This window comes from Centrocercus urophasianus, unplaced genomic scaffold (genome assembly GCF_019232065.1).
Source record: "Centrocercus urophasianus isolate 14NV4802_14NV808 unplaced genomic scaffold, USGS_Curo_1.0 seq_10, whole genome shotgun sequence".
Taxonomy (NCBI): domain Eukaryota; kingdom Metazoa; phylum Chordata; class Aves; order Galliformes; family Phasianidae; genus Centrocercus; species Centrocercus urophasianus.
This window is the reverse complement of record NW_024884142.1, coordinates 17,282,440-17,307,130: the sequence shown is the minus strand read 5'-3', so window position 1 is coordinate 17,307,130 and position 24,691 is coordinate 17,282,440. Positions and strand designations below refer to the sequence as shown.

At 37.4% G+C, this 24,691-nt stretch overlaps 1 protein-coding gene and 1 long non-coding RNA gene across 4 annotated transcripts in view; one reads left to right on the top strand and one right to left on the bottom strand.

The window, feature by feature from the left end:
* Positions 1–9,774, top strand: part of HMGCLL1 (3-hydroxymethyl-3-methylglutaryl-CoA lyase like 1) — a 98,851-nt gene extending 89,077 nt beyond the window's left edge. For all 3 annotated transcript variants that reach the window (XM_042819468.1, XM_042819477.1, XM_042819459.1), the window contains 2 exons: positions 4,582–4,707; positions 8,601–9,774. In XM_042819468.1, coding sequence (XP_042675402.1) covers positions 4,582–4,707; positions 8,601–8,714 — 240 coding nt within the window. In that variant the 3' untranslated portion in view covers positions 8,715–9,774. The remainder of the gene's footprint in view (positions 1–4,581; positions 4,708–8,600) is intronic.
* A 4,884-nt stretch (positions 9,775–14,658) lies between these two features.
* LOC122162721 lies at positions 14,659–22,749 on the bottom strand. Its single transcript, XR_006169675.1, has 3 exons — positions 22,670–22,749; positions 17,055–17,136; positions 14,659–16,084 (listed from the first exon to the last, which is right to left on the bottom strand). It is a non-coding gene; the product is annotated as an uncharacterized LOC122162721 (long non-coding RNA).
* Between the last annotated feature and the right edge of the window lie 1,942 nt (positions 22,750–24,691).

The window sequence follows — 24,691 nt, the reverse complement described above, 5'->3', positions numbered from 1 at the left end:
TTCTATGGAGAGTAAACTGATACTAGCCAAAGCTGAGCTTTAGAAGGTCTTCAGGAACTGCTATCAGGAATTTAGTGATAATCAAAACTGTACAAGTCTTTAGAAAGATTGGAACATTTGAGCGGTCCTGGAAGACAAGCCATCGTTCACCCACATATATCCTCATGTAAAAAGTTCAGTGAGTGCTTCTCTTGGATGCATTCTACGAAATAGCTGCAGGGCAATGTCTCATGAATCTCAGTACAGCTCAGTACCTGTCAGGAAGTGAGAATGAGACTGTGGGCTTTTTAAAGATCTCGTATTGACAGTGAATGTTTTGCAAGCTTAGATTGCTGAAAGGCTTGAAACTCATTATCTCCTTTAAAACCCTGTCAAATATTGTACATGTGATGAAGGATGAGGCATTATTTTACACTTCATATCAGTTTTTTTGCTTTCCTTTTAGAGCCCCTTCTGCTTTTAAGGGCTGCAAAAGCAAAATAGCTTCATAGCTGCTCAAACTTGCAGAGAAGTTATTTATTAGGTGCTATTTCAGACTCTGAGCTTGGACAGGCTGTGCTGTAATATTAACCTCCAAATTAGTTAGTAGTGCTGCTGAAGGATGTTTTCCAACATCTGTTTTTAGCACTGTTAGAATGGATCTTGGAGTATGTGTTAAGTACTTTTTGAATGGGGCCATACTGGAGATGAACTGCAGCGATTCTGCACGTGGATCAGAAAACACATTGTAGATGCCTATCACTGAAAGAAGTACCACATGCAAAAGCAGATGGATGCTGCTGAGCCTGATGCTTAAATAGCAGTATGGTGCAGTAGGCACTCTGAACTGTTGTAAAGAGGACTTTAAAGAACAGAATTCTAAAGGCAGAGACCCACTCACTGCATATTAAGAGAAATGACTTGAAGTCATCAGATTTGAATTTAGTCAGAGCTGCTGTATTATATACATTGTTAAGACCTTCTCTACAACTTGCCGAATGTTTAAATGGCACATCCATCCTAATGCAGATACAGACAGAGACAAGTTTATATCCTGCTTCTCAGTGTCCCAAACTAGCATGAAAGCTGCTGTTTTGGGGGATGTTAACTATTTAAAACTGTGACTATGCTTCCTTCTTTCTCTGTTTAGGCAAAATAGTTGGCCCTTTAAGTGAGACTGTCTCCCAGTAATCATCTATCATCTGGAGATTGTTGCTACCACTGCTTAGCCAGTAGAAAGCTCATGCCTACATAGGGAAAATGGAGCTCATTCCATTTTACAGTTTAAGTAGTTTGAACTGACCCAGTGAAGCTGCCTGAGAATCCTAGGATCTGCTTAGACAAAGGTGTGTATTTTGTTTATGTTGCTGTGATATCCTGTACCCCTCCATATGTTCACAAACCCTTCCAACAAAGAATAGTAAACATATACTCCAGTGATATGGACCTTGCACTGCAAATCTAACTTTACAGTGGCATTGCAGCTATCCGTACAAGCATATGTGCATTCAAATGCTAATTTGTCACCAAAACCAGTTTAGTTGATATTTCTCCCATGTTTGCTCAATGGAAAGTGTTTCATGAGATAATTCACTGGAATTAAAAGATGACTTTTCATATGATACTAAAGCTAGTCCTCAGTTTGTTGATCTTTTTTTAACAGCTATGATGTCTCTCAGCACATAATTTACCTAGAACTTTATCACCCTGTGAAAGTCTAACCAAAAAAAGTGCATCAAGAAGAATTCTCTGGCAGTTAAGACTTAACCTGGCATCTGGGGAAACTCTGTAAAGGACATGCTCTTCTAGCTTTTCACTGCTCAACAGACATTTCTGATGGAAATATTTATTTCTGATGGGAATCTCAAAATCGGACTGAGAGAGCAAGCGAGTTTGGAGGATGCATGTTTGCATTGAAACAGCACATCTATATTGTAATCTCTCTTTTTTTTTACCCCTAAACCTTCAGTATGCCTGAAAGCTTTCTGGTAACAGACCTTAGCTGTGGTTTACAGTTGGACTAGATGATCTTGTAGATCCTTTCCAACCTCGTTATTCTGTGATTCTGTGGGGATGCTTGCAAGCCCATCAGTTGCCACTTTGGAGCTTGAAGCAATGACATCCAGAGTGAATGTATGAATCGTAGCAACTAGTGTGAAAGAAACAGAATTGCCAGTTGAAAGCTATCACAAAAGCATACCCTCTGTGTATTGGACACAGATGTGTTGTATAACACGTTTTTTTGACCGGTGGGTTACACAAACAAAGTGTGTGACAAGTGACTGAAATGTGAAACGTGTACTTCGGTGATTCACTCCATAATTCACAGATTAGTATACTTTTAAGTACAATATCCCTTCTCAGAAAGTCTCATTGTGTGAGCAATATGAAACAGTACTTACTGCCTTGCCTGTCATGGTTATGTTCCTTGTCTCATTTGAGGTCTTTATTACAGGTTTTTAGCAACTACCTAGCTCGAGATAGTGTTTCCCCTTTTAGAATGGGACATAGCACAGCACTTCATTGGACTCCTCTTTTATTTTTACTCTCCAGAACTGCTAGAACTTCAAAGAGCCAAATTTAAAGGCCAATGACAGAAGTATAGAAAGCACTGTTAGAACTTAGAGGCAAGTACAACAAAACCCTAGGGAAGTTTATTTCAGAACCTCCCACATGTAAGGTGAAGCTGATGGGTATATTCGGAAAGGGGACTTCGCAATTGCAACATCCAGAACTCATCTTTAGTCAGCCTTGCCAGGCAGTTGTATCTGTGGCTGTGAAGGAGGAACTCAAGCTCCCAGTTTAGCCTATGAGGATGGTCAAGTACTTCTATGAATGCGAGCAACAGAAGTCAGCTTGTACTGCAGTCAGACTCCTAAGCTGGTCTTAATGACTTGCACATGTAAACAACAGAAATAATTTAACCTCTGAATTTCTCAGGATTCAACATCAAGGTTGGGGTAAAAGCTTGTCTGTGTTCAAGAATTCCTGTCCTCATTCTGGGTGCACCCTCATCCAGTCTGTCTAAACCTCTGGTGCATGACTAAATTGTAGGTGGGTAGCCCTAGTGGGAGGGAACACACTAGTGTGCTTAGGGTAGAGAGGTGCTGGTGTGTCTGAAGAGCTGAAGACCTCTCTGTCTGATACCATTGCCTACCTCTTGATTATCTCTAGAGCTTGAATGCTTCCAAAGATATCTGATCTACAAGGGGAGAGATAAAGAGCTTTCTCTGGCAAAGTAGGCCCAGTGGCTAGGATCACATGCCTCATGTAACAGAAAAAAAAATGCTTCCTCATTTCAGCTTTATTCTAAAATCTGTTCACTAAAAGAAGAAATTGAACAAAGCGCTGGCACTTACAGCCTCGAGTTCCTTGCCCTGCCTGACCAATTTCTCTGGAAAGGCTTTATCCCTTAGGAAATTCAATGTTATCTATTGGGGAAAATCAATAATTGTTTTTAGTGCTTTTTATTGTGACTATCCTGAGTGGCGATCAGGAGAGAGAAAGAGATCAGTAGGTTGGAAAACCATCCTAACATAACCTTAATCCAAACTCTTGCCCGAATCAGAGTATTATGAATTAAAGACAGTTGACTATTTTTTAAGTCTTAATTTGAATTTGAAAGTTTAACATTGTGTTAATATGCTACATGTGTTTCCTTAAAAAGTATTCAAAGTAAAGATCAGAACCTGTACCTACAGAGAGCTTCTGTGATACCCAAACTAATGAGTAATTTCAAGCAACTTAACATTTAACAATCAGATTTCAGAGTGCTGTGCTAGGGTGTGAAATTTAATGGGCTTTGGACTTTGTATTCTTCTAGGCTTCTGAAGATTGTAAAGAAAGAGTCAGAGTCACCAGGATGCTGCTCTTTACTGCTTTTTTTTTTTCTTTTCCCAGTTGTTTTGAACTCAGACTTTTTTAAAAGGTGTCCCCAAAGTAATTCTTCCTGACATTGAAGCGTTCAACTTGGTGAAAATATCTCAGTCTTCATCTAAACCAAAAACTAAGAAAATGTTGAAAGAGTTGTTAACATGGTGATTTTATTGCCTCCAATAAGAGAAACCAGAAGAAAGTTAGAGGAAAGAAAATGCTATTACTGGCACTCCTTGTGGAAGGGCAAAAAACATTTTAGAGTATTTATGTACCAAAATCATTGAATAATAAATGATATAAATCAGATGCTAATATTAAAAGTTCCAACTTGCAAAGATTTGTACATATGCTTAAAAATACATATTTGAATAATGTATTGATTATGTTTAGTTATTAGAAAGCCTTTACAGACTAGATACTGGCTTAAAAATAATGTGGAGATATAAGGAGAAAGATACCACAGAACTATGGTTGGCTCTGAAACAGCAATCAGTTATCTGCCAAAATCACACATAAGTTCTCTGTTCCACATCCTGTGTTTGGAGAGTTTTACATATAAAGATGTCAGGACTAAGGCTGTTGTAACAAACTGTAAGAAATGGAATGCCTCCATTTGTGGAGATGTGTATTTATCTGTGGTAAATAATGTGTATAATCTGCTACTTACAAACAATTACAAATAATACTTGCTGATAGTGATGCATTTTTGTGTTTGTTATTTTCCAGATGGGAGTTGCTGTAGTGGATTCATCTGTTGCAGGTTTGGGTGGCTGTCCCTATGCAAAAGGTGCTACTGGAAATGTGGCCACAGAGGATGTTGTATATATGCTTAATGGTCTGGGGATCAATACAGTAAGTTATCTTGACTTTGTATTTAAGACTTTAAAGCATACTGAACAATGATGCTGTGCAGTAAAATATTGGAAGCAAATGGTAGTTTTTTGCCAAGGCAGTGTTTTAACGTGGCTTGTCAAAACTTGAATGATGTTCATGAGCAATCTAAATCAGAACTGTATTTGGCAGGGATTTGGATAAACTCTATTTCCTTACCTTGGAGATATGAGGAGCACAGTAGCAAATGCTTAGAGTCATTCTATTGCCTCAAGTAAGATAGTTTGGTTAGGTCGTGGTTGGACTCGATGATCTTTAAGGTCTTTTCCAACCTGAGCGATTCTATCATTCTATGATAGCGAATTTTTACTAATTTAAGCTATGCAATGATTTTACCTTGAACTTAGACAAGAAGGAGCTGACAAAACTGTAATGTCTGTGGCTTGCATTTAAACCACTTCAAGAAGAGCTTGAAGTCTGACGTCTGCCACGCAAAGATCTAAGTTAAAGGATTTGTCTATTGAAGTTCAGTATGGCGTTCTTTCTAACAGAATTGCTTGACATAATAGGATCATGGTACTTCCTTCTGAAATTAACATCCTCTAAGCATTGTAAAATCATATTCTGTGCCTTACAGAGTTCACTGTAATGATCACCTACTTCCATGTGCTTCTTAGGGTGTTCTGGTTAGGTGTTGCATACCTGTTCAGAAAAGTTTTAATCTCAAGTGTCTGTTGTACAAGTGGACTCAGTTTTGAATTGTTCATAGCTGATTTGGGGTGACTTTTTCATGAAGAAGGTGCACATTCTTTTAAAATAACAGTTTGAATGAGGAGAAACCATGCATTTTAGTTTACATTGCTGTGTACGCTTAAACAGTCTTTCAGAATATTCTTTGTCTGGGGAGAATACCCACTGACTTTTCCAACTGACTCCCAGCAAAAGAAATCAATTGAATAAAAATACCCTAACTGAAAGAAATGTACCTTGTTCCAGTCTGGTTGATAAGATTTACTAGTCTATGAAAGATGTGGAATCTAGCTTATTCTAAAGGCTAATGCCAAATCCCATGAAGATAAATATCTCATCCTCAAACATTTCATGCTCTTTTTTTTTAATTTTAAATTGTGAAATAGCAAAGCACAAGGCTTTGCTTCTTGACTCTTTTCTGGCCCATTAAAAAGAGAGTGGTTTACTGGATGAGAGACAAATCTGTGGATGTAGACAGAGTTTCAAAATTCTTATTTTAGTATATGAGCTTTGTTCTTTGCAGTCTTTGTTGGTTTTTGTACCATGGTAAAATAATCATTGAAAAAAATCTATTAATATGTCTCTTTTTGTATGATGGTATACAAATGAAATTATAATTACTAATGCCGTCCATTTGCAGAGCTCCTTCTCTTGTTCCTTTCAGTGATGCACTAAAGCACTAGTTTTGTTGACTAAAGTCATGTAAAGTGTCAGCCAAAGGATGGGCAACATTTAAGTGCATATTACTGTGTTCAGATTGACTAGATACATCAGAATAATAATTAATATTTTCTATATACTGTTCTTCACATTGCCTAACCAAGAAATGATACGTGAAATAAATCTCTAGAAGGATAAATGTGAAATTTACAGCATAGTCTATCTACAACTGATTGGTTGTACCATAGTAAATGGACAGAAAATAATGTCATAGATCATTCATGCTCATGAAGGGGAGCAGATGGGCTGACGTCAATCTACTCTCTGTTGACCAGCGATAGAACCCAAGGGAAAGGCATGGAACTGCATCAGGGGAGGTTCAGACTGGATATCAGGAAAAGGTTCTTCACTTGGGGGTGATCAGGCACTGGAAAAACCTCCTCAGAGCAGTTATAGGGTCATGGCACCAAATTTGACAGAGTTCAAGGAGCATTTGAACAGCGCTCTCAGATGTATGATTTTTGGGTGGTCCTTTTGTGGAGCCAGGAGTTGGATGCAGTGATCCTAATGGATCCCGTCCAACTTGGGATATTCTATGATTCTAAACTTTATAGGAGCCCTATAAAGTTTAGACAATTTCTGTATGGTTCCTGTGTAATTATAGTAAACAGTACTTGTGCTTACAATGCCTCTGAAGTTTGGTTAGCAAACAATAAGCCTTTCTCAGAAGTGACTAAATACTGTTACCCTCATATCCTGACAATGAAACCGAAGTTCATACAGATAATAGACTTGGTATTTATGAGTGCTGAATGAGAACCACTTAATTGAACTCAGCAAGAGTTAAAGAACTGTGCTTTTTGGCAGATGCTTTTCTGATGGAAGTGACTTTTTCATGCTCATCTATGCTATTGGAGAAACTTGTTTCTGTGTTTCATGGTAGCATAGAATAATTCTGAATATACGAAATGCTTACCAAATACACCTGAGTACATGTCTGAGCATCTATCTGAAGACATTATTTTGACTCAACAACGTTACAAATATCTGTCACTGCTCTTTTCCTACATCCATCTGTGAGCTATGCTTTTAGATGCTGGGATTTGTGCCTTCACGGTAATCCACTTGGGTTCATGACACATGAGAGTGACAATTTAAAAGGCAGATATGCTTGTGTTCCATTTAGTGATTATGAAATGTAAATATGTTCCTTATCAACATGTATCATGTTATTCAGTGTTACAGTGCTGAAAATGTGATTTTTGTATAGTTATGTTTTCTTATTTTGGCATCTTACATAACCTAGCCACTAAGTATGTCTGTGGTGGAATGTACCTTGCTTCTTCCTAATAAAAAGCACAGATGCTCTTAAGAATTTTGAGACTGTTATGTACAATAGTATTCTACAAACTAAAGCTGGGAAATGACCAAAGAAATAAAAACAGAATGAGCTGAAATTACCCTTGTTATAACTCTTTAAAAATTAACAATAAGTTTGAGGTGGTGCTGATTAGTATTGGAAATTAGTCTTTTTTTTAATTATTTTTTCAAATTAAAAATGTTTTGATTCCATTTTTGTGAAGTATTTCCTGTACTCACTAACATTTGTAGCCAACTCCAAGAGCATAAAAGACTAAGTTTTAGTGTAGAACGTGGAAGTATCTTTTAAAAATTCTAAGCAACTAAATGAGGTTTTGGTATAAAGTGCAATATTATGAGAATGTCTTTTTGGTGTAATAAGTCTTGCACTCTTTAGTGCTGACTGACACACTACTCCCAGTTTTGTGTAGCTACTTAGTGTATTGGCAGTTGAATGTCTTGTTTTGCATCCCTTCTGTTGGCTTTACTGGTTTCTAATTCCCAGTCTTCAGTGCAAGAGCTTGAATTATTTATACAATCTAACTCTAAAACTTCAAGTGTACATGAGTTGCTCAAGAGACCATTTTAGCTAGGACCGATCTAGCAGCTGCAGGTTTTTGCTCAGTTGGGTTACCAGTGTAAACTGCAATTTTGCACTGAGGGGAACTTTTTCAAGAAGGCTTTATTTGTTCAAGAGAATGCAGAATCCTGTTTCTCACTGATGTTATTTGCCAATAGATTTCCTCCATTTTCCTGAAATGCAGATGGAATACTTACAAACATCAAGTTTTTCAGCGCTTGACGATAAGCAATTGCAGCACATATTTAGACAATGTATTTTTCTTCCAACTTCTAGTTATTATTCTGATTCTTTATTCCAGATTCTTTTGTGTTCGAAATTTATTACTATAGTATTTGGTTCACTACCATTAGAGTAAGAGATCACCCTGATAGTGGTAGAACTTCCCACCAACAGGAAGCTGTGATTGTTGTGCAAGTCACCACAACTTTACTGAGCTCCATTAATGACTTATGAGTCAGACCCTTTCCAAAAATTAGACCCTGGAGCAAAATAAGATGACATTTAAGCATTTCCAGTGTGTGTGCTTTTATTATTATTAATGATTTTTACTTCTATTTTTCAGGGAGTCAATCTTTATACCGTGATGGAAGCTGGAAACTTCATCTGTACAGCTTTGAACAAGAAAACAAATTCAAAGGTTGCACAAGCTTCCTTCAATTCTAGAACTATCAAGTAAACGGATTTTCTTTGCAATTACATTTGTCATCTACCTTGACCAAGGACACATATATCAAGAAACCAAATATAAGAAAACCATTTCAGCAAAGAACTAAAATAGAAACCAGATATAACTTTCTGTTATGGAAAGAGTTTCCATACTGTAGCGTCTTGTTGAAAATTGTCTTATAAATAAGTATGAAATAAATGACTGTCATAAAGAATGATATGTTTGGTACTTACACAGGTGAGAAAACTGTATAAACAGCAGGTCATTTTATCATGCTTTAAGTTGAATTTTGTTTTTTGAGTTTTTTTCGGTTGAACTGGTTGGAAACAGTGAATACATAGTTAACTTTTAATCAAGATGACTTTTAGAGCAATACAAATATTTGCAGTAGTTAATGAGATCCCACAATGTGTGTGGCCATTCTCTTATGTGTTTTATTTATCTGAGTCTATATTTTTCGTTTGTCAACTCAGTTCTGTTATGAACACAGATCCAGATCAAAATTCACCGTAAGAAATTTTTAGATACAGCACTTTTGTTATTGTGTTTTGTTTAACATCTGTTAAATATATGGATGACTTTATCTTGTTCCAAGACTTTATGGTTAATGGCAGCCTTCCAGATCCTCCAAATCTGATGCAAATTTTCTTATTTGCTACATATGTTAAATTTGTTGTAGTTGCTTTTTTTTTTTTTTTTTTTTTTTTTGTCAACTGTGTTAAAACCTAATTATATTAAGCAATTAGAAACTGGCAAGATTTTCAACTGTCATTCAGGGTAGTAGTAATATAGAATGGGCAAAAATTTTGTCCATGGTCTCATTAAACAACTGGACTTTTTCTTCTGTATTCTATGAGTTGACATTTTCCATTAATTTCTGAGGATATTACTACTCAGTTGGACTTGCTTACACAGTGAGAAGCATCTGTAATATTTCTCTGTGCTCTTGTGATGGTGATACTTTACTGTTAAGATGTCCTAGTTCAGCAAGATGCTAGTGAACTGCTTTGTCATTTTTAGATCTATAACTGACAAAAGCAAAGAAAAGCCTTATATCTATAAACTGTTGAAATGCTCCATGAAAATATTGTCCTTTTTCAATTTGAAACATCAGTACTGTTACTGATTTTGTGTATATTTTTTCAGAATTCTTTCAGAATATTTAACAATTTTTTTATCAGTAAAGTTTCCCCTTTCAGTCTGTTTCTGTGTGTACACAGTATAAGCTCATTTTAGGCTAAAGTGCCCAGTTCTGATGCAGACTGGTGAGTGTTTTGCATCCAAGATCCTGTGAGCAAGACTGAGCTCCTCGAAGATTGAAAGTGAAGTCACAGTTGGGAAAAAAAAAGTAGTTTTTCTGCAAACCCCTTTTAAAAATTGGCCTGAAATTCAGACTAAACCACTGATGAGAGGTGAAGATCAGCCTGAGGAGATTCAAATACACTTTCTTTGGGGATGCCCTAACCAGTGAATCTAACCACTGGGATGAAAAAGAACATACTTCCTAACCAATCTGAATTTGTGTCACTGTCCAGGAAGGAATTCAGGATTCCTGAGACCAGAAAGATGACGAAGAAAAAAGCGGAAAAGGTGTTGTTTTTTTTCTTTCAAGACGATGATGAGATCATTAATTGTAGGCCAGTTTGGGAATTGAATTGTCCACTTGTTCAGTAACTAACCAACTATGAATTTCTTAAATAAAAGTGGTTGGTTGCACTGCTATCACAACTTCTGTGTCAAATAAAATATCTATGCAGCATATAGAGTATAGATTAGAAGAGCTATCTCTGCTCAGTTCTCTGAAAGTTCTAGACATCCATATCATAACTCCCTAGAAGAATTCCTGACTTGGGCTCTAAGAGACCTTTAAACCCTGGAGGTTTGCAGATATGTCCTAGTGTGTAGTGCACTGCAGGCTTTTCAGCAACCAGCCTGCTTGGTTTAGAGTTCTAAGGCTCTGAACTCTCCCTCTATGCACTGAAACAGGGTACCTATTACATTGTGGGAATGAAAAACCTGAAGTCATAGAATCATAGAATAACCTAAAATGCCTTAGTTCTTTGCAGGTTTTGCTTTAGAAACAACTTAGGAGCTTTTGAAGAGTCTTGAATGCAGGTCTTTTGCTCTTCAGTGATGTGAGCGCTGGAAAAGATGAGCAATCACATCTGGAGCCCGTACTTCACCCACACGTTCATCTTCAACCACGTAGTGAGTTATAGTAATCCAGGGTGGAGGTCACAGACATATAGATTGTTTGTCAGGATCGTTTTAAAGGAGAAAGAAACACAGAGCCAGATTAAAAAATAATGAATGCTTATTTGCCAGAAGTGCCACCTGGGATGAATTTAAGCCTGGGTCCAGGTGAACAATCCCAACAATACCCTGAGATTTGTTAGACATCTCATGTTTGTGCTGCTGAAGTTTGTTGGGCACATAATGTTCTGCTGCTTGCTTTCCTGGGCTGGCATCCCTTTGACTGAGAGAGCATTTTAATGCCTACTCTTTGGCTTCAGAAAATAGACATACATCAACCTTAAGATCAAGGACTAATCTGGCCGTTACTCACATAGATAACACTGACTTCAACACAGCATAGTAAAGCAGTCGAGACTGCATCCCTTCAAAACACAGCAGAAGCAGCATGCATTGTGATAATGCTACTAAATCTAAATCCTTATGCTACCATTCAGAGTGATTGACCACCAGTGGTGGCTGCTCTTCTAGTCCCTATCAGCATCTCCCATTGAGTTCACTTCACCCTAAAGTAACTCCTTGTGGAAGGCTTGACTGCAGGTGTTCTGTTTCCCTGTTGTGCAGCCCTATTCCTATTTGTGACCCAATTATTATGTCGTTATAAAAATTATGTATTTGTTGAAAGCTATAAAGAAAAAGCAACAAAGTGCTGAATATCATGATCACACAGTTAGAATGTGGGGATATGCTGCCTCTCCGTCTGTTTTGGTGATGCTCCTATATAAATGCTGAAAAGGGGAGAGTGTAAACTCTTGGCATCTGCAGAGGAGAAAAGCTCCTCCTCCACACTGACTGCTCTCTGTGATTTTTACCAGAGCCACATTACATGTTCCAATATATTTATTTCTGTTCTTTGAAAACTGTCTTCTTCTGTGGGCCACTGGATCGAAATCACTACAAAGATCTTCTGGAACAACATGGAGGTCATTTTATTTGTGCTGGGGCCATGGAGTATGTAACTGGAATATCCAGGGCAGTCTTTGGTCAGTGGCCTTCTCTGAGACTGTGAAGGTTTGACAGATGACCGATGTTGCATTGCTGAACTTCCTTTAATACTTCCACAGTAGTTTTCCTTCTTTCCATGTTGTTGGCAATGACTAGAAAGTGAAATACTGGCTCTTGAAAGGTCAAGATACTCTATTCTAAAGGTATGGCTTGTACATGTTTCTGGAGAAGTTGATTAGTTCCACTAGTAATGGGCATAGTTCTTCACTGGGCAGCAGTGTCATGGATCCCTTACATGGGCAGTGCTAATGTCTTCCAGCAGCAGCTTGCTTTGTAGTTTATTTGCAGCTTTTATGTATTTGGGCAACTTGGCTCTGGACCAGCACTTTAATGTTTTATTTTCATGTGTAGCCAGAGTTTATGGGACAAAGAAGTGAATATTCTGGTCTTGTGAATAAGTCCAGAGAAGCTTCGGCTAATTTTCCCTTCTTAATAGCATCATTTGAGTTCATAAAACTTTTACTATTGTAATAAGGAGACACAGAATGAAGACTGAAAGTCTGTGAGGTAAAATTTGCTTTTTGGGATCAGCACTGTTGAAATGAAATAATCTTCATCCAAGGGTTTAGTGTGAATGTATGAGATACGACTATTTTTTCAGAGTTACTTTTAAGCGGTAGAAATATTGCTTAGATATGATGCTAAATATCTGAAAATTAGAATTCCGTGGCATTGAGTTTTATATTATTTCTCAGGCTGCCGTAAGTTCTTTTTTAAAAATAAAAGGTTCATGTCCTGTTCATATAATATTATCAGGATAACTGTTTCTCTAGATCCAAGATGTATGCGGAAGTGGATAAATGTAAAAATCAGTCTTGAGAACTGAACGAAAGACACACTTCCTTTCAGTTCTTACTGATAAATCTTTTTCTACTAAGATGCGTTTTTGAACATTATTTTTCTCTAAGGTTCTTCTTTAACACAGTGTTGGTATTCAGTGCTACAGTGTCACCACAAGCAGAAGAAATAAAGCCAAATTCAGCTTAGTCCCTCAAAGCTGATGTAAAATGGTGATGCGTTTGTTAAGGAATCAGCATGTACCCTCCTGGTTATATCCATTGGTGATTTTGCAATGTGTGATGTGAAAGATGAAACAAAGTCTTTCTCGGTGTTTATTGAAAGTGATAACACTCATCTATTATGCCAGATTCAGCAGCTCTGATTTAGCAGCTCACACGTATGGCATTAGCAAATACGAGCTGTCCCTCTGACATGTCCTCCTGTGTTGACTTTGTTGCCTCGTAATCTATTTGAAGTACATTTTCTTGGATTTACCTTTTTTATCAGTTGTCCCCGTGTGCTTTTATAGCTGACAAATCTCTTCTAAGTAACTAGGAAAACATTTTTTCCCTCCATTAACTGAACATTAAAAGCTACAGGCAGTAATGGAGGTACAACTTGAAAATTCAATGAGGCTTCATCCAGCTTTAGATGTTCCCCCACAAAGAAGAAATCTCTGCCCTGTAAATGGTGTCAGAGACTCTCTGTACAACTCATGGGAGATGGGACAGCTTCAACATCTGGTCTGAAATGTCAGCATGTTGACTGGGGAATATTCTTGGAAAAAAATTGCAGTAAATATCCTAACCCGTGGCACTGAGCTGCCTCAACCTGAGCTGCAGACATTTGTCTTCACCAGTTTGAATCCAACAGTAAAAGACTCCTGTTATAATTTTTTAAAAGAACAGAATGGTGTTCACTCTTTTAAGGCACTGTGCTGGGGATGTTGATGGTCCTGCTTGCATTTGTCATCTGTGTTAGTAGGCTATGATTGCCACAGCTTGAGAGGGTTGTCCCTCTAAAAAGTAAATCCTCTCATCTCATAAGCAATTGGAGTAGCTGAAGAAAATCTTCCTTTTGAAGAATTTAGGACTCACTATGGTAAGACAAGAGAAGTGTGGACTTTGAATTTTAGGCTTTATATCTTCAGCACTGCACAAAGAACCAAAACCTGTATGTCTCAAAGACTCTACATTTAATTTGAAGCAATCTTTAGATAAACTGCATAAATGATATTGAAAACAAAAACTGACATACAGTATTCCCTGTTTCAAATAAGAATAAGACTAAAATTTATGCTTTCTCTCTAACCTGGTTATTCTTCATTTCTTTACTGTGCAATGTCCCGGCTCCAATGGAAGGGAGGCAAATCATGTGTCCTTACCCAAAATGAACATGGAATACCGAGTCATCAAAGAGACATAAATGTGGGCTTTATTTTCCTCGGCAGATGGTACAGATGTCTCACTTCAGATAAAAAGTTTTTAATGATGAGGCTGTTAGAAAAGATAATACTTCATCAAGACCCATCCACGTGCTTTCCTGTGCAACCTCTTGTAGGGAGCCTTCTTTAGCGGGGGTTTGACCTAGCCCCTGTGATTCTGTCATGAAGCTAATCTACAGGGCATATGATATTGTTGGGTGTTTCCTAATCGTATTTGGGACAAAAGTGGCAAGACTGGAGATACTGCTCTTAAAAAAATGCTGACTGAACTATAACTGTATTTGTGTAGTTGGTGCTGTGCTGCGCAGTGCTTCTTTATTCAATAAGTAGTTAGAGTCTAATCATGGTTCTTGAATACAGATTATGACAGCAGAGATTCCTTTATTTAATAGTTAACGCTTACATACAACTGACAGAATATAGTGCCACTATGAAATATAAATCAAAGAAATTGTGATACAGGTACACGTTACATGTTGTAATGGAGGAAATTTACTTTTCTTTTAAGCATTAAAGTTAGTTCTAATGAACAGAGCACATCAAATTCCACATATACAGTACGTACACAGTATCCACTCAATATCTTGCAGTCTTTCAGAATAACCCACATGCTTACTCCAGTTTCAAATGCATTTTACGTACTCCTGTGTGTGAGAGTTTGTGTGTCTAAGCACACGTATGAAGAGTTCCTAACATCTTAGTATAAGCTAATTAGAAAATTGTGTTGGATATTATCATGAAAAGATAAGATATATGCTGCTTGTGGTGATAGCAAAACAAGAAATGCCAGTCTGTTACTTTGTGCTGATCAGAACCTGATTGTTACAAAAACACAACAAAGATAATCAATTTCTAGTGAACAGAAGCTTAGTCTAATGAAACAACTCAGCTACAAGGAGAAATCCAGAACTCATCACCACAAAGTGGGATCCAGAATGGTGTGTTAGGGACCATGACTCCCAGTACAGTGCACAGGGAGAATTAGGCACTTCGAGTATGGCCTAGAGACAATGAATATGAAACAGGGATGGAGAGGTTGTATCTGATCTCTCAAGAAACAGGCATTTTACTTCATCCCCCATCAAGTGTTTTTTTGCCACTGGGAATTCAGACCACAGAATGTTTTCTAAAATTGTTGTTTTCAGACTGGCAAAGTTCTTTCATGTCTTTCTGAAGCATCTTGGAAAGGAAGGAATAACCAGTTTCAACAACAACGTGCTAGTCAAAACATCCACCCAGGCACCCAGTTTAATTCCTCTTCGCACTGACAGAGGCTGTAATCCTGATCTTCCTCTACCCTACTGAGTGCTCCACAATCAAACTGCAGGCCACCTTCCCATGTGTGCTGCCTCATAGAAAGCCCATTGGGTACATAGAGGAAACCTGGAGTCCTAAATCCCCACATATATGCTTTCTAACTGCTCTCTGAAATGTTTCCGAGTGGATCTTTTTCCTTTCTGCCTGATAAATTCACATCTGTAGAGTGGCTCTCGTAGTTTGCTCCACAAGACACATTGCAAAGCCAGACTCGTGCTGATACAGCATTAAAATCAGTCACGTGAGTCTGAGGATATAGCAAATGTATATCTCAGGACAGATCTATGAATCTACGCAAAAATATGCTTGTTTGTTGTTTTTTTTTTAGCTTGTGAAAGTTTTAATGTGTTAATAAATAGAAAAATCTTCTCTATGCACAACTACAAAATTACGTAATTTATAGTAAGTTTTCTATTATATATTTTATTACCGCATATGTACAACAGGCTGGCTTTCAAGAGTAGCCTTAAAAAGCATAAGCAACAAAGTAATTCATCTGTGACTTTTATAATGGACCATAAATGTTTCAGAAGAATGATCTGGTGAGGGACTTCTTGACTCGTGTTTTGTTCTGCAGGCTCTGAAAACAAAGAATGTGCATGTATTTAACTATAAACTATACGGCTTTTGGTTTGAACTTTGGCTTAATTGAAATCAGTGGCAAAATTCCCCTCTTTTCATGATGAACTTTGTGGTATAAAGTAATTCCCTTCACCATTATTAATGTGCTGTTCTTTCTTCCATCCCCTGTATTCTTTAAATCTGAGTTTTATTTATATGCTGATATTCCTGTAACTGCAAACCTAAAGGCCTCTGTGCCCATATATCCTTGAATTGCCTTTTGCATTTTTCTACACGATTCCTCTTTGATCTGCCTCTGAATTTAATAATGAAATTCGACTCAATATCCCCCCCACTATATATAGCTCCTGCTACATCATGTTCTGTTACCTATCATCTGACAGTGTAATTCTTGAAATCTGGCCATTTAATTTGGTCCAAGAAAATGTATCATTTAAGAAAAGGCCATGTTCATTTGATTAAGTGAATGCACATTTCTGTTTTCTTACCAAGCACTGGCATATGGGCAGCATTTCATACTGTGTGTGGGAATGTTTACAGAATCCTATCAGCAAAAATGGTATTTGGCAAGAATATTAACTACAATAGCAGCATTCACAGTTCTGTTTCTAAATATGTTATAATGCTGAATATTCTCATTTCCTTTCTGCACTTCCTCTGCCTTCTACGGGGCTAGGAAGGTAGCCTTGCAGAATTTTTGAATTCAGATTTCACCTTCCCCTGCCATGGGACAGGAAATGAAACCTCCTAAAGCCTGAGATCTCCGTATGAATGGAGGGCATTGTAGATATGCATCATGTTTCACATCTTCCCGCTGACACCCGCAATGTCAGTTCTTTCCATCACTGGGATATGCTGGACTGTTTTTAAAAGACAGTCACAGTGCCAATTCTCAACTAAATCAAAACATTTTATTTTCTGCTTTTCCAATTTCCTAGAACCAAAGATTAATGCTCCTATCAAATTACCTGATCTTTAGGAGAGTCAACAGGACTATTCCTAGGATGAGAACTATGCAGGAGGAATAGGCAATAATGTAGACTGTTTCACCTACAAGCCAAAACCAGAAAGCAGACAAGAAACATTCTTCAGTGACAAGAATCAGGTTTGAGATCTGAATTGGAACACATGCATTTGCACACTGAATTAGCAATCAGTTCTGATGCCAGTAATTAAAAGGAGATTGTATGCCAACGGTGGGAGTTACTCCTGCTTCACCAGCTGGTGCAAAATCATTTTCAGACTTCTAGTAAACACCAGCTCCAATAGCACTTCACGTGTGTAGCACTACCTTTTACTCTACCCCGGGGAAACTGCAACAGCTTGTTAGTCTGATTTGTGTTTTGGAGTATTTTCCCTGTTGATTTTAAGATGTCAGTTTTATTCGGTGTATTGGAGGAGATCTGGCTCTTAAATATCTGCCTGGCCTCTTTTTCTTTTTCACATATTACCATAATTGCAGTGTGAAGCAATACTCAGTCTAGAATCAAATTAAAGTAAAATGGGATCTAACATTGTGTTTCTGGGCCCCGTGCCCATGGAGTTTCCTCTTACTCTTAGACTTCTCACCAAGAAATCACTTAGGCAGCTTATGTGCTAAAAATTCTGACTGTTGAAAAACTGGGAATTGTTTCAACTGTTATTTTCCAAAAGAGGGGAAACTTGTTTTTCCTGATGGAGTGAATGTATCACTTTTGATCAAATATTCCGAAGGGAAAATATTTGGCTCAGAAGGAAACATAATGTGCCATCAAGATGTGCAGAGGTTCAACAACAAAAGGACCCAAATCAAGAGCCACAGGAATAAAAATGAGACCCTTCTACTTGCCTATTGCAAGATGTTCACGATGAGATCATGCTAAAAGCCATATATTTTCTCCTGCCTTCTGAGAAGCATGGGAATTTGTAAAGCTGGGACAGGGCACAGTTTTGTGGCTGAAGTGACAATTCTTCATTTTATATTTTCATTCTATATATTCTTTGTTTTCTAAATACTTGAATGTGCCTATTTATCTTCCCTTAAAAATGTTGTAGGTTGTCTGTTTCTTGATAGGCATCCTACTTGTCTAAAAATGCAAGGAATGTTTTATGTTAATTTTCACTATTAATCTGTCTCCATCCAGTTCTCAAAATGTGAAATACTGCTAGGGGAGTTAGAAAATATAGATATGAAATTTTGGCTCTGTTCATCCCAAATCCCATCCATGAAAACTACCAGAATACACATGCAAGTTCCTGTATGACATGATGGTCTGTGTGATTCCATTTTTCTCATCTGAATATGATCTTAGCAAAGATTTAAGGCTTGAAACCAGTACCTAAACAAACATCAAGAACACTAACTGAAATTAAGCCCATTTGTAGTTATGGGTCTGTAAACAATCTTAGCTCACATGCTGTGCCCCTGTTCACATTTCACTGGATAGCAGACATCACAGTGATTAAAAACATGATTAAAAGTTCAAACACTTTCCTACTCCTAGCAGGATAGCAAATAAAAAATGCAGTGTACACAGGTCACATCATGACTGGGTTCTAAGAAGTAGCTGTCTACTTTAGTGCTTCTCTTCAGCAGACTGAGGTGCAAAAGAAGAGATCTTGTCTGAGTTATCTGGCTGGATGGAGAGAGGGATGCAAATATCTGTGTGCCTTGTGAAGACTGAAAGGCACACACGATGTGCAAAGACACAGTGCAGTACAAAGCAACTGTAAGATGCAGAATAAAAGGGCGCAAGAGGAGACAAGACATTCCCATTTCTATAGTGTAAGGTACTGAACTGTACCAGCTTATGAAGCTGTCTCACGCTCATGAGAATTTGGTAAAGCAGCTTAGGGACAAGTCTATGGCAAGGCTGCCATGGCTTTGGGATAAATGTCTTGCCTTTCCTTGGATGGACTACAAACCTCAGGAATACGACAGCTGTAGTGCTAGTAGGAGCTGCCTATATAGAAATACAGACACTGCAGTGACAAAGTTTGCAATAGGACAGCTGTGGGCTCATCAGCTGAAACAATTAGTGGCATCAGTCTCCTGTGTAAATCTACATGTGTATGGAGTGAGAGAACTGTGAATATTCATTAGATAAATTAACTCTGGCTGGTGCTCTAAGGTTTCTTGGCTAACTGCAGGCCATTGCAGGCTGTCTTCTACATTTATAAAACAATGAGATTGACAGTGTTTCATGCCTTACAAATTAAAATTGCTGGAGAGGAACTAATCTCAGTTCTCACAGCATCCAGTATAATTGTAAATAAATCCTGCCAATTACATGTTTATCTAGATTCTCAGCACAGCAAAACTTGGTACTAAATATCTGAAAACTCTACAATTTAGGAGGAAAATGAGATTAATTCCAAGAATCTTGGGTCATGCCCAATTTTACTGTATCTGACAAGAAGCAGAGAAGAGTTGTGTATTCCTAGCTTTTTCTTCCATTCAAAAAATGTTCCAGCTCCAAAGCTGATGAAAGTGAATGTTTATCTTCATGCATGATTCATTTTTAAAATTAAGGTGTAGGAAGCAATCTTTTTAAATTATTTGAATCTGCAAAATCATGGAGATGATTTGCATAGGATGAAGTCAGAACAGGCTGAAAGTGGGTAACTACATGGGCAATAACAGCATTTTTTGAGGTTTGGAGAGCTTTTGTTTAGTTTGTCACTTGATTTTTGTACTATGACATAAGATTCTGGTCCCATTTAAACTTGCAGGAAAAGTCTCATCAACTTTGTAAACAATCAGGCCTCTGCTTACATCACACTGTTTTAACTGGGACAAATCAACCCACAGGTTGTCATGTATCCTCCTGGGTATATGACTGAGTGAAAATCCTGTTAAGAATTTTAAACAGTCCTGTTTTTCATGGCAAACCAAAGGGCAAAAGGCAGAGAACTTCATCTTTTACACCTTCTTTTCGTGATATCTTGTGGTTCAATATTCCTGACACAAGCCAATTTCTTGTGTGGCAGATCTCACTGAGCTAAACACAGTAGCGAGGGTGACCTCTATCATCACCCTTATGCCACCTGGGCCAATGGTTGCCAAAGTACTTTAGATATCTAATCCTGTTTTCAAACATCACAACCTAATTTAGGAGGCTAAGGTCATTGATATACGTCATGCCAGGCTGTAAAATGTTACCGTTACCTCTACATTATGTAGCAGCTTCTCTGCAGCAGCATTTTATACATACTATTCTCCTTTTCTCAGTAAGAGATGGATTAAGTTGAATTTTATTGCAGGCTAGGAACGTGCATTTGTACAGTCACCAAGGGTCAATTTGTCCACAGCAAGTGGTTAGCTCTTGATTATGGAGTTGTGCATTTGAACTACTTTGGACCTAAGATATCTGGCTACTGCATTCACAGCAAAGCATCTTTGCTTACACCCAAATGGCATAATTCCCAATGAAGAGGGTCATATTCATTTGTACATATGTTGGTATATATGCCTATACTTATTATTTGTTAGGAAGCACTCCTTTTATTAAAAATTACTCAATTATCCAAGGATGGACAGTACTGTGTAAACCAGGAAAGTTTTTTTGAACTCTTTTTTGAGCAGTAACTTTTTTGAGATAAAGAATTAAGGAACAGTTAAATAAGGACTGAATTTCTTTCTTGGCTTGCTCATCTGCAGACAGACATTAATTTGAATTTGTGAAAGATCTTTGTATTTTATGCAAGTTAAGAACTCTTCTGAGATTTTGAGGCACAGACAACACATAGGCAAGTGTTATCTCCAGCATTCTGAGTTCAGCAAATATTCTTAAATATCTTCAGACACTCAAAAGAATGTATTTGACAACTTAACCATTTTGCATCTACACCATGGGATTCTTCTTGGGATTTGATTTCAATAAAGATAAATACTTTCTAAAGATGATAACTCCCTTTGCAGCCAAAGTGATACGCATTTACTAGCATATACATCCAGGGTACAGGGATGGATTTTTGGCAGCGGGATTTATGGAATAATTTGCAATATGGTTTTTATCATCAGGTAGATATCCTGAAATCAGATTCTTCTCCTTGACCTGGCTTCCTATGAGACATATGTAGCTTAGAGAGTTCCCAGCTAGTGCACATGTCAGCTCCAATAGGAGGAATATTTTATTTTATCTTTCAGGCTGGTCAGCATTCTTTTTATTTTTCTAAGGCCATCCAAAATTTTGTTAGAGTTCAAGGATGGGTTTTTGGAAAGTGCTCAGATTTCAGTGGGAGCAGAATTAACTACGCGCAGCCTGCTTTTTGCAAACATTTATCTAATTCTTTGACGGAAATACATATTGCATTCTACCCAATGAAGGGGTCTGCAGTTAGAACTGGTCACTGGGGTGAAATAGCTCACATTTTACTTTTTCTCACTTATAGCAGGATTTCTTCCATTACAACATTCATTATTTAACCACTAAAGTCTAGTTCCAGCCAGCCAGAGATTCAGGCTCCCCCTGTAGTTGGCAAAAAGAAGCCAATGCTTCCAAGATACAGCAAAGAGTTTTTATTCTAAAATGACAGTGGAATGCTCAATTATTCATGACACTGGTCTCAGGAATACTGTTACTAACATCTATATTTATAATTCCCAGGTTGGACACTTCAGCAAAAGCTGAAGGGTGGACCTGATGGAATATCCTTTATTTTGTACTGCATGTGGAGCATGAATTATTTGTTCACTGTTAAAGGTGTTCATTGTGAACATTTCTTGTAAAAAAGGAAATAATTTGTAGTAATACATGGAGTACTGCAATCTGCCTTATGCAAGGTAGAGCAAATGTTTCTCATTAAAGACAGTATTTGTGCATTGAGCTTTTTAGTATTCTTACTCTGTAGTGGGGTCCTTCAAAAAGAAATATAAAATTAATATTATTTCAGCTATGAGAAAATTTATTAAATCGGTATCTTTTATGTCACTTAATTGCTTACTGTAAATGCATAGAAAGAAAAGCAGATGCTGCTTTTCAATCCGTGAGATATCATGATCCACAATTGCAGGCTTTGCTGTTGCATGAGAAGATAATAGCTGATGGAGTGTAATGCAGCACCCTTCGCAGATCAACTACTGCATCTTCCTAATTTCACTGTAACTAGTATGGCACAAAAAGTCAAGAAAGTTAGGAAGGAAGCAGATCTGGCATCAAAGCTAATCATTTATTTTACGTATTATGATGACTATTGATTGATTCTATGAGTTGGACTTGATGATCCTTATGAATCCTTTCCAACTTAGGATATTCTGTGATTCTATGATTCTCCTGATTTGTAATGACTGTGTGGAGAGTCAGGCTATGGTGGGCTTAATAGCTTTATTGTACCCAGTTGTAATATAGTGATTGTGAGCTGTCTATTTCAAAACCACTTGTCAGAGTAAGTGGTGCAGCCTTATTATCTTTACTTTGTGGTTGTATAAGATAAGGAAAGCAAGTAGAAAGATTTTTCCACATAATGTTGAATGACTGTGGAAAAGGTAAAGCTCACCTTCCTGGAACCACCCAAGGGAGTTAATCTTTAGTCTTCTCTGTAACACAAGGGAAATTTCAACAGTGCTTCTATTAAAATCATGAAGTGATTTGCTCAAACTTACCATTAATTGAAGATGAATGCAGTTGTGTTCTGGAAAGCTTTTCTCCTGGTATTTCTGTATTCAGCCAATGAAAACCTTTCCTAACTGAAATTTGACCTGAAGATTGGAAACATGTATCAACTTGAATTATTATTTTTAAATAATAATGTAAACAAATATTATTATTTGGTGTTTTGATAAGAGCCTCAGAACTACGGAAGGCAGCAATAGTACCAATCCTTTACTTAGACAAGGGCTTTGGATCGCCAGTTTTCGATTGACTAGCAGGAACTTCATTGCACCACAGGAACAAGCAAGTTTCTGTTCTTCAATCCCAATTAGGTTAGGGAAGTTCCCATCACAAAAATACTTTTATCCTGAGACTGCTTCAGTGAATGGCAAAACCTGATGAGCAATTATTTGATTATTCTAATATGATAAACATCTTTCTTCTTGCCATGTAAAGAGCAACTAACAGAGTTAGTTTGGATCATTAGATACAGTCATGGAGAAAACAAGCAAGTAAATAATGTTCTTCAGGAAACTCAATGCCAGCACAGTCTCAAATCTAACAGTGTTACAGTATTACTTTGTCAGAGGAGCTGGTGCAGCAATTTTAAACTTTTCTCAGGCTGAACTGTCTGGTTGTCCTGATTGTCTAAGCTTAAGCACAGTGTTTCTGCAGTTACTTTAGTTTTCAGGTGTATTTTGAAGGACAGGAGAAAATTATACTATTATCATTAGCAATTTTGGGGGAAGGCTAAAACTCAAAAATTAGCTAAATCATTCAATGAAATGCATGTATGCAGCTAATTTGTTTTTAAAAGTCACTTGGATGGAACTATGACATAATAATTCCTTTTCTCTGAAATCTCTGGAAGTAATTCCTTCTCCCAGGCTACCACGAGAAAATATAATTACATATAGATGCATTTAGCAAGTTCATGTAATAGATATAAGTGCCACATTATGTGTATTTGTGGAGAGGGTAGTCAGGTCGTAGGTCCACAGGTGGCATGGCCAGGAGCTGATGCATTAGGTGAACATTCAGCTTCAGTTTTAGGCTGTGGGAGTCCAGTTCATCTGCTCCTGAACCACTCTGGGTCGTAACCCACAGCACAGTAAGTGAGGACAAACAAACAGGGGATTTGCTTCAAAAGCACTCTCCTGACCCATATGAAAACACTGATATTCTCTTTCATGTTGCCATTCGTTGCACTAACGACTGAGTCCTAAAGAAGGTCTTAGCAAGGAGTTTTATATTTAGCACATACTGGCGTGCATCATTCTGTGCCACTGCATAGAAAGAAAAACAAATGAATTCCTCTCCTGAAAAAGGCAGAATTTATTGCATTGCCTTCTGTGTCCCAGTTTCTAACACAAACAGGATCTGTGCTCAGAAGTTATAGCTAGAGAACTGTCAGTTTAGTTTTGTATTCTTTCTCATTGCTGTTAAGTAACCACTTGAAGGTAGCAGATCATTAATTCTTTTTATGAAGCTTCACAACACAGTTAAACTGTGTCTAAGATAACAATCATTTGTAAGGTTAACATTTACTAAATCATTTCTTAATGTGTGTTAGCCAACTTAAAGTTTAGCTAGGCTAATATTTAGTCTCCAAGAAGAAAGGGAAAGAAAGAAAAACATAAAAACATAATGTATATTGTGTTCTATGTACCAATATGTACGATATTGATTGTTCTAATGCTGTGCCAAAGTACAACATTAAATCAGTGACAGAAAGACTCTGAAGCTTTTCTAATCTGCATAAAATTTCTCACCCCCAAAATTGTTCTTTCACTGTTATTCCAACCAGAAAATTAATGTAGTGAGACTTGTAGCCAATGTATTGACAGCATAAAATATTGCCCACAACCAGAGAAAACAACTTGCACATGCAATCTGTGTTTCAATTTTGATTAAAAACCTACAGATATAATAAACCTTGGTGAAATCCATGGTATTATAGCAGAGATATGGTTAAGATTTGCTGCAAGTTAGCATTTTAATTTAAGATTTTAAATTAATTATTCTTTAAAGTA